This window comes from Pelecanus crispus, chromosome 6 (genome assembly GCF_030463565.1).
Source record: "Pelecanus crispus isolate bPelCri1 chromosome 6, bPelCri1.pri, whole genome shotgun sequence".
In the NCBI taxonomy this organism is placed as follows: Eukaryota; Metazoa; Chordata; class Aves; order Pelecaniformes; family Pelecanidae; genus Pelecanus; species Pelecanus crispus.
Window position 1 is genome coordinate 7,620,753 of NC_134648.1, and position 17,105 is coordinate 7,637,857.

The window sequence follows — 17,105 nt, forward strand, 5'->3', positions numbered from 1 at the left end:
TAAGGGATTACCTTAAAACAAAAGGCGAGAAAACATTCAGAATGTGATCTCTTTTTGTCTGTTTCTAAACAAACATCAGGATATAATGAAGACAGCAGTGTAATGTAAAAACATACATAGCTTTGTCATGTTGAAAACAGCTTATTTTTTCTACATACATGAAAACAGTCAATTTTACAAATATATTTACTTACTGTGTAATTAATAGTAGAGTTAAATAATTATTCCATCTTAATAAGAGCACTAGATATTCAGGGGTCCAAGACAAATGGAACCTTTTGCTACTTTTCATTTTATTTACCACAAAATCAGTTACAATAATGTAAGGACTATTTACAGTAAACATGGTAGAGAAGGAAGCATCCCCATCCCTTTGACATATCAGATTGTATTTGGTGTAACACAGAGACTAATTAAACTGCAAAAGACAAAGCTTTTAGAACTAATTCTGTACCACCCATTCCAAGAAATTATCAGTCATACCTCCTCTAACTACCACCGACTTAAAATGAAAAAGATTTTAACAAAGAATTTATGTGCTTCATTCCTGTTGGTCTTTACTATTCATGTTTTCTTTTTTTCTCTCCATACTGTGTATTAAGAAGGACAGCATGAGGAGCAATCAGAAGGATATAATCCTGAGAAATTTCCACAAGATTAAATATGTATTTCTTCGCTATCACAGGAGCGATCAGTCTGGCAGCATTGCCTCACATTCATCTCATAAGGAGTCATTCTCTTTTGACATTTAAATAGTGTATGACTAAACAACAGCTGCTAGTAAAAAGCAATGGTTGAATTAATGGATGTTATTTGCTAACTTAACGTCCTTTCCTTTTTACCTGTATTGCCCCACTACAGTATCGAAGTGCAGTGTAAATGTGCTTTGCTGCTGAACTCGTACTGCCTTTACTTAAGGGAGAAATGTTCGGAGCTTGTTCACTCAGTACATCTAGTAACTGGGTTCAGCAAAATGAAGCTTAACATGCTATGTAAAAAGGTATAAATTGCATTTCCAAGACAGCTCCAGGCACCGCCTTGTTTGGAGTTGCTTACCAAGCAACTACGTTTCTCCAAACAAACTAATGTGCAGAAGGGTAAAGGGCAGTGAAGGTAATTATTGGAAGGAAACCTCTCCCTAGGCCAGAAAAGAATAATTAAGCTTGTGCATGTTAAATCACATAGGGGAAGTGAACACTGAAGTAATCGAGTGTAAGCGATAGCAAGACCTATCTACAATCTTCTTGAAAGAAAATTAAGGCAGGGGGTCACCTAAAGCGGGATTGTTTAGGCAACACGAAGGCAGAATCCCCAAACTTCATTCACGGTTCTTTGTATAAAAGTACACGCTTTCCATACACACGCATGCATACCCCTCCACAGCGGAGAAAACGCTCAGTAACCCAGTAATTAAATGAGTATGCTGAAATCTAAAGCAGTTAAACTGCATTCTGCAAGCCTGGATCCAACATAGTTTACTTATTGCTCATTAATCTCTCCGCAGATGGTATCTTTTGAACAGTTCAAAATGCTTAAAATATGAGCAAGATTTTCAGTGTTTAAGATGCCTCTTGTGCTTCGACCGCCACGGTGTTTTGGAAACTGCCTTGTCTAAATGAATGCAACATATGGGAATAAGTGTGATGAGTTTCTAGTCTAGTCCTTCCACAAAAGCCTTGGGCCATTGTGTGAAAACTTAATGAAAGTCATTTGCACAACCCTGAAAAGCTGTTGAAGAAAAGCTGTAACAGAATCTCCTCCTTCCGAGTTGCATATCTGGGGCAAAGAGCCCTTCTAAGACATCAGCAATGCGCTGCTGCTGCTGACAAGGTGGCAGCAGAATAGGGGTTGTTTCTGTTTTGAATTGCGCAAACTCTTGGTTGTTATTTGCTGAAGCTTCTTGGATAATCTGCGTGTATTCTCTGAAAATAAACTACGTGCTAACTGCTTGCAAAATATGAAGAAAATACGGAGCAATGCTCTGTATTTCTAACATCCTATGTACTTCAGGGAGATCTAAACCAAAGAGACAACTTCATAATGACAAGTTAAGAAGCAATCCCATTTAAGGCCTTGTTTGTGTGTTCGAGCTCCAAAAGGAGAGAAGCAAAACGTGTAGCATAGACAGACCTTACAGCTTTCCCAATAATTTTGCAAATATGCATTGTTAAGTGACTTGCTACCAGCCTCAAAAGCAGCATCTGCTAGCACTGTTCTGCTGCAAGAACCCTTCTGCCTCCTTTACCAAACTTTAAAACTTTATAATCACTTGTCTCTTAACCCTTTTAGCAAAGCCCTTAGATTCACTTTCAAAGCTGGATCTTTCTACACACCAACAGATTCCCATTGATGTACAACAGAGCTAAACAGAACAGCATCAGGGCAGGGAACCTCACCACTATCCTACACAAGGCTTGCACTGCAATGCAAACAGGCAGGGCTCAGATCCTGAAGCAGGGTACCACTAGTCAATGGTTTTTCTTTCTTTAAATCAGAGATCCAAAGGACTTTTGTAATACTGAAAATGGTCATACGTAAAAATACATATGCATTTTCACTGTTGATTCACACTGTGATTCACCTGTTCTCTTAAAATCAGAAGCTACTTTTCAATTTGACATAGTAGTTTAAAGAAGGGCACCAACAATTAAAACTTACTTAACACACAAGTGATTACAGGCACTACATACTTGTCCTTTTTCTTAACAGCACAATGGCTACTAATTTATCATCGTTTGAAAGAAGCTTTTTTTTTTTTTTAAATGTATGTATATTATAAACACAGTATAGAATCCTCAGTTTCCCCAATACCTCAGAAGTGTGAAAAACCAGCAGAGACTGGTCACACAGGAGCTATCAGTGAAACTCCCACGTTTAACTAGCGCCTGTTGAAAGTAAGTACTCTGAACACGGATAACTCCTCAGTGATGCTGTCAGTCCTGAATGCTGCACTACAACAAACAGGGCAGGAAAAAAAAGGTGCAAACCCTTATTTTAAAAAGCCAGCTAAAGTTCAGAATAGTACCTGTTGCTTGTTTAGCCATTCAACAGATCAAGCTCCATGTAGGTGACTCCATACCCATTTTTGCCATGACTAATATTTACTATTCCAAGATGGTAGAAAATAAGATCGAAGTCCAGCTGTACCCTCAACAAATGGGGGGGCTCCGGTGAGTGTAACACGGTTTTATCAGACATAGCAAAACACAGACATCCACAAATGTTTGCCAGTTTGCACAGTATTCTATAAAACAGCCCAAAACCAGAAAGGCAATAGGAACCTACGGCAGGACGTGTATTCTGGCCCAGCAGGCTGTCGGACAGTACAGGTATGATGTCCAAGTGCCAAGTGTCCAAGTACCGATCTTGCAGTCACCGGGAAGCAAAGCAGGTGAACTAAACATTGCCCTTCCATACTGCGGGACGTTTACAGCTACGTATTGCCCGCTGGCACAGCTGAAGTTCATGGAGGAGGATTTCTTGCTGCCATGGTAAAGCAGAACTTCTCAACTTTGTGATTACTTGCACATTACATTCCTTATGGTTTGAAGCATTTGTTTCTATTATATTTATTATAGTAACAAAGCTTACATGGGCAAAAAATTATTAGTCTGGCACAGGCATTAAGACAACAAGCAGCCAAGGATCAAACCGTACAAAGCTCCCCCAGCCCTCCCAAATACCTTGCACAGAAAAGCCCGAAGGGCCTCAGCGGCTCCGTACGCACTGCGAGCCAGGAGCAAGCCCCGAGCCGTGGCTCCTGCCGGGCACTCGCGGGACAGAGATGAAACAGAAGCCGTCTAATCCCACTGAAGATGCCAAAGGACAAACCGGCAGGCAGAGCAATTTGCACAGCAAAGTGGCCTACAGTATCAGTCTGACCCTTTTATAGTAAAATAAATCAGACCAGACACCAAATTGTCAGAACTCAATTCACTGAAAAACACCGTTAGGAAGGAATTTTTTTTAATGTTTATATTATTATTCCACTATTCTCTACTCCTGATGGCTCCCAATCAACTGAGACCAGGTGATGCACCTTGCCTGAAAGAAGTGGGGAATATATTTGGCAAGACAAATATCCAGGGTATTTGGAAATATGCATCAATCTGATGTGTGTTACAGGATTTCTCCCATTGACGCAGTTAGTTATTAGGGTAAAAAAAAAAATTATCTTAGGTGAACGAAGAGGCAATGACAGTGCAAACAGTCCTACTCTTAAGCAGGATTTCTGATATATTATTGTTTAAACAATAGCCTTCTCTTTTGAACACATTGTAGATTTATTTGACTGGCACAATTACTTAGGAGAGTTGAAGAAGGGTTTTTTTGAAGAGGAAAAATTGGCGTTGCCGCACAATTGCAGAGGCTTCTGCTGAAACAATAAATGACTGCCATTTATAACCCTCAAAACAAATCAAAACCCTGCTTAAAACTCCTAAACATTGAGATACTGCACATTTTTGGTCTGGAAACTAGAGACCTGTTTTTGCAGGAAGCAGGTTAAAAAGAACACATCATGTAAACAAACTAGTTAGTTTATTGAAATTTTTGAAAATGAGATGTCAAGCAAGGGCAAGTCAGTTCTAAATAAATGATTAAATGACCTGGATATTGAAGACATTTAATGCCACTACTAAACACTTAGTACAAAGCCAGCATATTTGCCCTTGGAAAAGACATGGATTTTCTACACCTAGCAAAACTCACACTAGTTCTGTAAAATATTAACAGTTTGGTCAATATTAGCACATACACTTTCTTTTTTTTTTTTTTTTTTTTCTCCTTTTTTTTTTTTTTTTAAAACCCAAGTGTTAAAACCAACAGCAGTAAAAGAAGTACCAAAAGGCAGAAGCCTATCCAGGTCCAAACCACCAGCAATCACATTCTCAGAGTAGGGTCCCTTACACAGGACCATACCCTGTCCTCTCCCCAGCTCATCTTTTCCCCCTCCAATTCCATGAAGGCCACCAAGACCCCAAGGAGAGACCCAATGGCAACATAGCAGGGTGAGCATTTAGTGCCTCAAAAGGGCAGCGGCTTGAGTGAAACTGCAACCATAAGAGGTGAACAAGGAGTTTGTAGATTGCTGCTGGTGGTGGCTTTGCAGAATTCCCTTAAAGAACGTACAAATCTCAGCCTAAACGCACCAATCTTCCAAACAGCGCGGGGCTCCCCTCAGTAGGTTGAAGGGCTCCTAACTTGGAGAAAAAGCTCAGACAACTGCTGCAAGCTATAAACATGTTTCTCAGTCCAGGCAAGGTTTCCCCTAGTTAAAAACTCAACACATTTCTAGGGCTTTCAACCACAGTACCTGAAAAAGAAGATGGCTCCTTCACAGCTTTTACGTGCAAGAGTTGAGTGAAGGCCAAATCCACCAGTTCTGCCAAGTGGAGAACAGCAGACAGGTCTCCACACAGAAAGACCCGCTGCTCTAAAGAGAGAGGCCGGCACACCAAAGTCACAGGTTTCAGTGTCCCTTCACTCTTCCAGGTGAATCAACTATATTTGCTACTGTTCCAGAACAGCATTTAGAAAAATGGCAAGGAAACATCTGAAGTAAGAGTTATTTTTCAAAACATAAACGGAATTTAAAAACGATGGTCAGGACACCCCTTACATGAAATTTTAGTAATGAAGAAAGGATTGAAGCTAGACACCACCAAGTCCTTTTAACAGACATGGAGCAGCAAGCTTCCCCAGATGTCCTCTCTTGACTTGCACCATCTTCTCGTCCAAGGTGGTGCTGCAACAGGAGCAAAACATCCCTGCTTTCCTGCCACAACCCCAAAGCCCCGAGTGCAGGAAAAACAAACTCTCACTTTACAAGCTAACATGCTGTGGTGTCCTGTTTGGATGACAGGGAACAGTTGGTCCCATTTTGTACTCTGAAAGGGGAGGTAATGGTCATAGGAGGAGACAGACCCCAATACGTGTTCCAGTGGGACCCTCGCATTCTGTGCTCACATCTTCCACACCTGCAGAACACAGAACACCAAATACCAACCACCCCAGTGCCCAAATGGTTCAGAAAAAACATCACTTAGTATCACGTATCGGAAAGAATGAAACGCGACCGCCGTGAACTCTACCGCATGGTCGCATTATTAATATTGCATTGCCAAAATGGCTTTGCTCTGTATCTGGGGTTCTGGTCCCACGGCAAAACGCAGCATCGCCCAAAGTACGACGCCTTCGGCAAGAGCAGTTTGCTGGCTCACAGCAAACCTTGTGGCTAGCTTATAGATCAACCATGAAGTGTGAAGCCCCCAGCCCTCTGCCCTTACAGCCTCATACACCGCTTGCAAAGCCGGGAATGAAATATTCCGTATGTTTCCTTTGTCAGTGACATGCCTATTGAAAGCACAGCCACGCCGCTCTCCCCGCTGGGGCACTGGGTCAGGCTATTCATCTGTAACCATGCAGATGTCAAGAAGGTAATGGGAAAACTCCCAAACAAAAACACATTTTCACAGAACAAGGTTATAAAATACACAACTGCATTTACAGCATTATTAAGCTAAATTAAACAGGTTTAGGCCTCCCCTGCATACCTCTGAAATTGCACATCCATTTATGATTCATTGCTAATTGTGTACCATTTAAAAGTCCAAACACATTTGCTCAAAAATTTTAGGGCGAAAGAAGTCCTTGCAAGACCCTAGCATTCCTCCAGGATTGGTTTGGGAGAGAAAAGGAGGAGGTACACCACTTGGGGGCAGGGAGGGAGGAAGTCTTTGTATTTTAGTGAGAAAATGCTCAACAGACCTGCAGAGACGCCTGTTTACTCTCTGAGGACCTGACTGCTCAGGGCACTCTTCAGAGTGCTCTCAACAACTTCACCTGTCTTTGGATGTTGCTTCATCTTTTCCTTGAGACAAAGAATTAGCAGTCGCTCTCTTGGGAGAGAAAAAAAAATATTTTTTTCTGTCCCAAAGACAGCACCTTCTGCATCATTTCTATCCCTTCTTCCAGGCCACGTTGATGATTTGAGGCTCCTCCTGCATCTTCAATGCAAAGTTTACAGGAATTAGTTACCATATTTTAAAAAAAGTGAGAGTTCTTAAGCTTCGTAACAGTTTTCCTACCCCTGAAGAAAAGAATTAACTTTAATATTTTCTTAACTTCAGATCAAAAACACACCAAAAAAATTTTCAGACTCAAAAATTACTTCACTTATACCTTCACTGTGCCAAAAACTTGTCAAAAATCACCAACCATTGTCCAAATTACCTACAGGTAACAACGTTACAAAACAAGATTTTTAATTCCATGTATACTTATCAATATTAGACTTGAACAACATTAACAAAAAAACCCAACATTGATGCACACTGAGCATCAAATTTCAACAACAGACCTTACATGTTTTAGAGTTATCTCATGTTATACCAACAAACATCTGGCTACATTTAAAACTTGAGAAATACAAGAAACTTTTTTCAATAGTGAAAAATGTGTTGCTCTTGTCTTCCATATCCTCATTACTTTTCAGGTGTCCTTAATGAATTGTATTCATCAAATAGAAATGCAAAAAGCACACAAGGGAAGCCCGTAAAGAATTAATTTTTTACTTCTGCCATGCCATGAAGACTGTTCTTCCTTTGAGAAGACATCAAATTAAACAATACATATTGAATAATTAGGTTTTAAAAAAATTAATGTAAAAAGCTTAGCCAACAAACTTTTACTAACTCCAAAACACACTGTATGACTGTATGAAACAGGCCACCTAAGAAGAACAGGACTTCCCTATAACTCAGTAAGTATAAACAGCAAATATAAAAAAATATAGCAGGAAAACAAGGCTGACAAAGATTCATGAACATGATATTCTTACTTCCCAAAAACAAACACATCTCTCACAGATGTCAGATCCCAGTCCACCAGGGAATATATATCAGTATCACCTGTTCAAAAATAGCTCACTGCATTTTTTAAAACATGTTATCATATTGACTGACATTATACATAATGCCATCAGTTACATTATATATTCAAATTCAACAATAGTTTTCAGACACCTACTTTAAACTGTTATTTTTGAGATCACCACAGTCCTCTCTGTTGTTTTGTAAAAGGCATATATCATTAATAATGTAAGTTGACTGGCTGTATGCAGAAAGTGCTTTTGAATTCAGGGTGAAGCTAAAACACAGATTTCCCCTAATCTTTCAGCGACAGTAATATGTTTCTGGGAAGTGGAAAGTTCTGACCTTGTCACAATCCTGTAACAGTTAAACCATTCAACAGTAAAATAAAATACATTCTGCTATTTCAACTATGTATTTTAAAATAAATGACATACGATTTGAAAATATTGGAAACTTTCAACTTCAGTGAAACTCACTGACAGCTGCAGTAACTCAGTACTTTAAAAAAAAAAAAAAAAAAAAAGGCAAAAAGGTCAACTGTTTTGCCAGGTAGATCACATGCTGTTTCTGCATGATTTAATTACGCTTTCCAGGCACCCATACATCTAATGCTAGATGTTTCCTATTTGGACATACCCACTTCATTTGGAACACAAAATTTAATAACTCTGGGCCTGATTCCGAAACAAAGGCTTTCAAAGATGTTTATAGTGAGGGCGGTATTTATACAGTAAACACCAAGACCACCTTCTCCTCTGTGTGAGCTACTGTGACACCCATCGCCATGTGCAATTCTACATCAACCGAACCAGTTGCCTCTCTGTCAGCAAAGAAAATACCAACAGCTACCTCCACATTTCCAAAAAGGTTGTGCAGGGCAACCTGGCGGTGGGAGAGCATTAAGAACCAACATCACATGACCAGAAATCTCTTTTCAGACCAAAGTTGGAGAACATCTTATCAGAAAACTGCAGCGGTACCTGAAAGGCAGGTATGAAAAACTACGGAAGAATATTTCCCTATGGCAAAATCCTAGGTCGCCACTGCAGCAGACGGCGAGTCTACCAGGTGTGGAGGGTGGCCAGGGACCTCTAGCATGGGAAATGCTGTTGATACTTCTGTTAACAAAGGCCTCGTAACGTTCAAATCTCCGTTGCCTCAATTTACAGGTTTCTTCAGATAGGGATGGCTCCTTCTCCTCTTATCCTCTCTTACGTACCCTCTTCCACCTTTGTCTCTTATTTCTAGGATCATACAGATCTCTCGAATTCTTCCTCAAGCTATTTTTTACTTTCTGCTTCTTCCGTGAAGAACCCCAAAACCACAACTTGGCAGCACAGAGCTGCAGCCTGAAACACATTCATCCCTTAATAGAGCAACTGCTGGCCATGAAGTCCCATGCGGCCATGCTGAAGCTGAACAGCCCCATCCACTTCACTCCCTTGCTTATTTGCAAAACAAGAAGCAGGCAAACCTGAGTTGTTGGCAAATCCTCCAGAACATAAACACAACATCAGCTCATGCCCATTCCCAACAAGAGGACCATCTTTAGGAACAAGCTTTTAGGAAAAGCACAACGGTGGCCGAAAGGAGGGAAGGGAGAGGAGGGTCTCTGACACTCAGATGCTCCGGGAGCCCTGAAGCTCCCATGCTCTCCAAAATGAGATATGGGTGCTCAGCCCTTCTGAAATTTAGGCCAGTAATTTTCTCTGGGTAAATAAGAGCTTGTGTTCTGCAAAAATTGCTGGCTTAGATGTAGAATACAAAACAAATAAAGATCCTTGCGGAGGAGGTTTCTTTGGGTTTTGTTTTGTTTTTCAGTCCTTATATTACAGCTTCCATATTTTCCATCTCAAGCAGATAGTTACTAGCAAATTCCTCTCAAGAACTGAAAAGGTAATTATTTACTAGCATAAACTTACTTACTCTAAAGTCCAACTTTTTTCCATGTTGCAGACTTATCTTAGTCTTTATTCCCTAGAGTCACACTTAGGAGCCTCTGCCAGTAAGCACCAAACAAGAAATGACATATTGCTGATACAAATAAGCTCAACATACAAAATAAATGCCAAATACCTGACAAATTGCGTACTATGGCAGGGCACTGGGTTTTCTGAGGGGAGGAATAAAAGGAAAAGAGGAAAACACCACATTTGCTGCCAACAGAGAACACAAAAAGGGTAAAAACCATTTAGCAAACTCTGAAACAACTTCACTTTTCTGTGCCCTAAGAGCATCTGGCTTTTTACATGACCAACAGACAAATCGGCCAGTTTAAAATGAATCATAAAGACTCCGATCCCTGGGTGAGATCCGCCGGAGAGACTGCCGCTGGAGCCCCAGGCTCTGGTCCAGTCGCCAGGCTCTGCCCACCATCAGGCGCTGGATGCTGCACCGGCAAACTCAAGTCCCCTCCTGCCCACGGGATTTCACAGGCCTGTACAAACGCAACAACGTTTCTGCCAACTGATGGGAACATCCATATTAAAATGACATGATCGCGTCTTTCCAAAAGAAGTATGGAAAGCATGTTTTTTAAAAAGACGTAAGAATAAGCCTTTTATTACTTGCCATCACATCACCGGCATATGGCACAGGCAAGTGAAAAACTAAACATTGTAACTGTAAAACCTTCAAACCTCTAATTAGATAAGGCTTTTCTATCTCAGGAGGACTGCAATTATGCTACATTTTCCAGACTCAGGGTCATGTCTGGACATCTTTACTTTTCACCATAACAACTCTGCTAGGCAGCATTCACAAAACCTCAGCCAGGTCCTTACTGTGCTTATCTGACCATAGTGGGATGCTAAATATCTGCGTGTCAGTACCGGACGTATTAGAAGAAGACATCTCACATCTACCTACTGCGTTTCATCACCATTCTACCAAAAAATAAAAGCGCCAGTTGCAAAGAAAAAAAGATGGGGAAAAAGAAAAAAAGTGCAAGCTCTACTAAATCCAAACAGAACCATATCATTTTGCTGTTTATACATAAATGGAGTAGGAAATTAACTTAAACATGAGACAGCATAGGTACTTCCAGATAGTCCGAGTACTGAAAAGAAGATCATGAACTCTCTACAATTGCTGAAGCAACCTGTGGTATGAAACAAGTAAAAAAAGGATCCTTCTCAACCGCCACACCTTGATCTTACAAAGCCAGTGCATAACACAGCACACAGAAAGATGGACAGTATTAGGTTAAACGAGCAATTAAAACCAAGAGACCGTGATGACCATTTCATCCTGAAGGTCTATTCTCTAGGGCAGCCGGAGCTCAGAAGCCCTCCCTTCACAACTCAAAGAAAGTAAAATTAAAGCAAGGCACCCTGCCATTCCCTGAAAATACAAGCAAGAAGCACTAGAAGGAAAATTATCTGTACTGTTTTCATATTTCAAGTGCCCGAAATATAATAGCAGGCACTGAGAAGGGACTACATTCCTCGTGGTTGTCAGGCAAGCCCCTAAAACAGCCAGGCCCAAGTAAGACGTCTCCAAAGTCACGATCTAGAATTATCTGCTTTTCGTCTCCTGCACAAGACTCACACAAGTATTAAACCCCCAAAACTGGAATTTGAGTTCTCAAACTGACACCCATAAGAAAAACAAGTACAAGTGTGCCCTGCCATAACTTTCTTCCAGTAACATGGATGTTTTCTAGTACATGGCACGTTAAATATCATAACAAAGATCAGGAGCATACTGCATTGATTAAAAAACTCAAACAAACAACTTTTTCACATTCTTGCATAGGCATCTCAACTTGCTAGACGACAGTTATTTTGCAACAAAGCAAAATCACAACCTTCATAAACAGAAAAACAGGCAGCTGGTAATTAGGAGTTACATAAACACCTACCTAAATTATACAGAACAAATGGCCGCCTACAGTAAAAGTATCAAGTAATTATCCCTGGTCGTGTCCTCCTGACTCCTTCTGCGCTCCTTCCCATCCATCCCATTCCCTCCAGCCCCTCAGAGAGTTTGGATCTAGCGCTGCCACCTCTGTCTCTTCCGAGCACTTGGTATATCTCCCAAAAATCTCTTCACCAAGGTGACTGCGGTTGGGACGATGCACTCACCTTTCTTTATTCAAATTCCATCTCTCAAAGCGCACTCATGACTCAAAAGTAATGAGCAGATACTCTGTCTTTCCAGGCTGCGCGGTCTGATGCAACTACCCTCACGTGACCACACCGCACTTTGGTAACCAAATAACCCCCCTGCTATGACCCCAGTATTATGGTTATAATGCATTTAGCCAGGTATGAATGCAGTGGAGTGTCTACTCGATGCATGTTCCACAAAAAAGAAAATCTGCTGTGTCCGGAGGAGCTTTCTAGCCACCACAGTAGGCAAGGAATGAGCAGCGGATCAGTCAAGAGCTGAAGAGAGAGAAGTAAGGAAAGAGAAGGGGAATCTGAAAGGATACGCTTTTGGGGCTCTACAGAAATCACTGCCCGACCATTTGTGGCAGCCCAATGGCTGTATTTTAAAAATACACCTTGCATGTTAAATTATTAAAATTAATGCAAAGAAATTAAGACTGCAGGATAACAGAAGTAGTAAAACTTAAGTATCAACCCCCTTCCGTGATTCTCAATTGCCCCGAAACTCATACACTGCCAACTTGGGTTAACTGTGAGCAATTTTTCCTCAGTTGCTCCCTCCTAGCCAAGGCCAAAACGTAGGCACAACTTTGCTTTAGTATCGCGGAACATTGTTTGTAACACTCTCTCGGCCATCTCTACGCTACAGACTCTCTGCTGCTACGGCTATAATCAAAAAAAGCCCTGTAGCAATGCTAAGGGGATTTCCTGGCATCATTCGCCGCCTGACATGAAGCACAGAAAAGCTTTCTTCACATACCGAAGACACTTTGCCATGACACAAACATGTCAGCTAAGGGGTGTGATTTTCTTTTTTTTTTCCTCCACGCAAGCCAGCTCTGCTTCTCTGGCAAAACCATACATTGCACAGCCCGAGCAGGTCAGAAATGAGTTTTCTATTGCCTACAAAACTGTTTTCTACATACCCTAAACTTTCAGTGGCCTCGCTACAACACAGACTATTCAAGCATAGAAGTACCAAGAATTCACCCATTTTTTTTCCTTCTGTAAATAAGGAAACAGGAACTAAACACAAAAAATGAGGACCACGAGTATCCTTCACTGCCACAGAATGAGACGGGTAAGAAGTTTCTGCTCGAGTTTAGAGAATGCAAAACCAACAGCGACACAAACTCGTCCCAAAACACGCTGAAGTGCGTGCAGGTGTCCTCTCACTTGTGTTGTAAGCACAAGTCGGCTTCTGGAAATTTACCTGCACAGTAAGTAGGAACTTACAAACTGAAACTCTTTGGCAACCTTATCTCTCTAATGGGTGTTGGCTGTGACGACTTGTACCCATTAGACAACAAATGCCATGTTGCAGACACGCAGGGATGTACCGAGCCCGTTTTACAAGACAGACAGACAATATAGTAGCCATAAAACCTTGTGCTTAAATGCGGCTTTTACCAGACAAGCTTCAAGCACTTTATGAAATTGGGTAACATCTCTGTTTCATCTGTGGAGGAAAGAGAAGACAGTTTACCAGCGAGTCCAAGGCTTCACAACGACAGCTCCTGAGTCCCTACCCCAGACACTCACAAAACACCATGTCTGCCACAGAAAAACCACCACGAAGTCAGCTCCCACTAACACCATACGAGCACAAAAAGGAACAAAATATTTAAGCGCAGGTAACAACCGAGACCTGTAACTTTTGCCATTCATCAAGTACTACACAAGCAAAAGGCCCAGTAACCTTTCCCCACCCAGCTTGAACAATTAAAAGAAAAAAAAAAAAAGTCCAAACAGGTAGGAGAAATTGGAAACCTACTCAGTAAACAAAACCTCCAGTAACTAAGAATCAGGCTCCCTTTGCATATTAAGTGTAGGCAAACAAAGAAGAAAAAAGGTGACATTTTTGAAGTCATACGCTACTACTTTATTTTGACAATGCAGCAGTTCAGTACCGATCTGAAACCACGCGCCGTAATTTGCCGTAGTGTGCTCTGTATTATACGCTGTAAATGCAGCGAAGCTTTAGTAATAGCAGACCTGACCGCTGGCCCATACAAGACCTCGCTCCAGCCTGTGAAATCTTTGCTGAGAAGTGGGGCAAGACTGACAGGTTTTATTGTGAAACTTAACAGGTTCGGGGATTAGCAAAACTACCATACTGAAAGCTGCAAATCCCTCCTCGGTCATGTCTCTACAGAAGAGAGTGCTCGTTCCTCAATTAAAATTTTATTATTAAAGTTACCAAAACTCAACACCAGATCCACCGGTTTGTGCCTTGTTTACAATACCACAGGACACCGGAGAAACTGTTTTAAGAGTTTATATTTTTCTCCATCCACAAGCAAAACTCAGCAAAGCTCACGAGCCTTATTTGTGCCGGTTCTTCGAGGTTCAGCTGGGCATCCCATACCCAGAGATTTTGTAAAAACGAAGGCATCCTTAGTTAACTGGATTTACACATGCTGCGGGCTGAAAATGCCTTGACTTCTGGGAGAAGGTCGGCTGCCCTGGGAGCTGGTTTCTGAAGAAAGCCGCGGGGACAGGCGCTGCAGTGCGAGGCCATGGCGCAGGGCTCACGCCTGCACAGGCAGCGATGCCCCCGCCTCAGCACGGGGCCGGGGCCGCCACCGACCCGGACCCCACCGGGATCCCCCCCCGCCTCAGCACGGGGCCGGCACCGACCCGGACCCCACCGGGGTCCCCCCCCCCGCCTCAGCACGGGGCCGCCACCGACCCGGACCCCACCGGGATCCCCCCCCGCCTCAGCACGGGGCCGCCACCGACCCGGACCCCACCGGGGTCCCCCCCCGCCTCAGCACAGGGCCGGCACCGACCCGGACCCCACCGGGATCCCCCCCCGCTCCCACAGGACCCCAGCAGCTCCCCCGCCTCGCTCCGCTAACCCTCCCGGCCTTTCAGACGCCCGAGGCCGATCCCTTCGGCGTTTCGGAGGGGGCTGCCCGGCCGCCTCGCCCCCGCCCGCCGCAGCCCAGGAGCGCCCGCCGGGCCGGGCCGGGCCGGGCCGAGCCCCCCGCGGGGCTCCGAGGAGCGGAGCGGCGGCCGGGCCCGGGGCCAGGTGCCGCCGCAGGCCCCCGCCGCCCTCACCTGCCCCAGCGGGGCCGGGCCCTGCCGCGGCCCGGCGGGCCCCGCCGCTGCCCCCAGGCCGCCCCCCACGGGCCGGGCCGGGCGGGCGGGGAGCGCGGCGGCCCCGGGGGCGGCCGTGTTACAGCCGCGGCAGCGCCAACAAATACATAAACACGCAACTATCGGGTTTTTCCTTCAATAAAGGGGGGACGCAGCACCCGCCCCCCGGCCCCACCGCGGCTGCCTGCCCGCCCCGGCCCCCGCCCCGACTCACAGGGCGTGCGTGAAGGCGCTGAGTCCCGGGGGCACGGCGGCCAGCCCCCGCCCGGAGCAGTCCACGCCGCGGTCGCCGTCGCAGCTGCAGGAGGCCGGGCAGGGCGGGGGGGACGCTCCGCCGCTGGGCCCGGCCCAGCTCCCCAGGCCCCAGGCGACGAGGCCGAGCAGAGCGAGGCACCGCATCGCCGGCCCCCGCCGACCGCCGGCCAGCCTCCCCCGGCTCGGCTCGGCTCGGCCTGCCGCTCTCCGCCGGCGCCCTGCGCGCACCGAGCCCCCCCACCGGCTGGCGGAAAAACAGATACTTAAAAAAAAAAAAAAAAACAAAACACAAAAACCACCAGCAACAACAAAAAAAATAAAAATAAAAAGGCGCCTCCGGCCGGCGCAGCGCGGCCCTGGGGCTGCCTCAGCGGCGCGCCCGGGAAGCCAGCCCTCCGCCGCCCGCCCGCCCCATCCAACGCCCGCAGCGCCCGTCGCCGCCGCTCATCTCAGCCCAGCAGGTACCGCGCGGGGGCGGCCATGGCCGGCTCGCCCGCGCCGCTGCCGGCGGGTGGCGGTGCCCAGGGAGCGGAGCGGAGCGGAGCGGGCCGGCGGCCGTGCGCCCCGGCCCCTGCGGCTGCCTGCGGCGGGGCTGCCCTCGGCGCCCGCCCGCCCCTGCCGGCCCTCGGTCGCTGCGAGCCGCGGCGGCGGCTGCTGCTCTGCGCCCGGCGCCGAGGTGCGTATGCTAATGAGGCGGCCGCCCCCGCGCTCCTATTGGCGCAGAGCGGGCGCGGGGCTGGTGAATATGCAAAGCGCAGCGCGGCCGCAGCCAACGGGCGCGGGGGGCGGGGCCGCCCGGCGGGGGGGGCGGGGCCACCCCGCGCTCCCGCCGCGCCCCCGGGGACGCGCGGCCGGCGCCGCCGGGACCCGCCGGGACCCCCCGGCCCCTCGCTCTGGGGCCCGCCGGGGAGCGCCCGCTTGCGGAAACGCGACTGAGCGAGCGGAGGAGCCGCGGGGCCGCGGCCAGGCTGGCCCTGTGAGCGAGGGCAGCGCCGGGCGCCGCCACCCCGGACACCATTTCCCCTGCTCCAGCCCGGGCTTTGCCGCGGCGGGACCCGCGCCGCAGCCGCCAAGCACCGGTGCGAAGCAGCCCCCGGGCCTGCGGCGAGGGGCGGCAAAGGCGGCAGCCGGCTCCTGTGCCCCGTGCGGGGCCCGGTACGAGAGGATCCCGGCTGGCACCGCACGTCCATCTTGGAGCAGGGCGCGGTGCCGGGCCGTCCCTCGCCCGGGCAGACCTGAGCCTTTCGCTCGCCCGGTGCCAAAGCAGGCGCGGCTGCATCACAAACTCTTCTCAAAATCGTTTTGCTTTAGAACCGCTTCCCTGGCACACAAAACACCACCGATTTTATCTGGCTTTTACAAAACCTATACATCTTCACCAAACTTGTGCGGGCTGCCAGCCTGTGTCCTCTTTTCCTTACTGCCTTAAAAAACAAAACCAAAACAAAACTGAAAATCTGTCTATTCTTGTACTTAGGACCCTCCGTCACCACATGCGTGCTGCTTTTCTCTTTAACCCTTTTTTTTTTTTTTTTTTAACATGCTTTCTTTTCATAGAATCATAGAATCATTTAGGTTGGAAAAGACCTTCAAGATCATCCAGTCCAACCATTAACCTACACTACCAAGTCCACTCTAAACCAATCAAGGGTAGACTAGACTAAACCATGTCCCGAAGTGCCACATCTACCCGTTTTTTGAACACTTCCAGGGATGGGGACTCCACCACCTCTCTGGGCAGCCTCTTCCAATGCTTGACCAC

General features: G+C 46.0%; 1 protein-coding gene across 1 annotated transcript in view; it reads right to left on the reverse strand.

Moving 5' to 3' along the window:
• The window catches only part of LGR4 (leucine rich repeat containing G protein-coupled receptor 4), a 79,128-nt gene extending 63,641 nt beyond the window's left edge, over positions 1 to 15,487 (reverse strand). Inside the window, exon 1 of the mRNA XM_075712146.1 lies at positions 15,303 to 15,487. Within this exon, the coding sequence (XP_075568261.1) occupies positions 15,303 to 15,487 (185 nt within the window). The remainder of the gene's footprint in view (positions 1 to 15,302) is intronic.
• Positions 15,488 to 17,105: the final 1,618 nt, after the last annotated feature.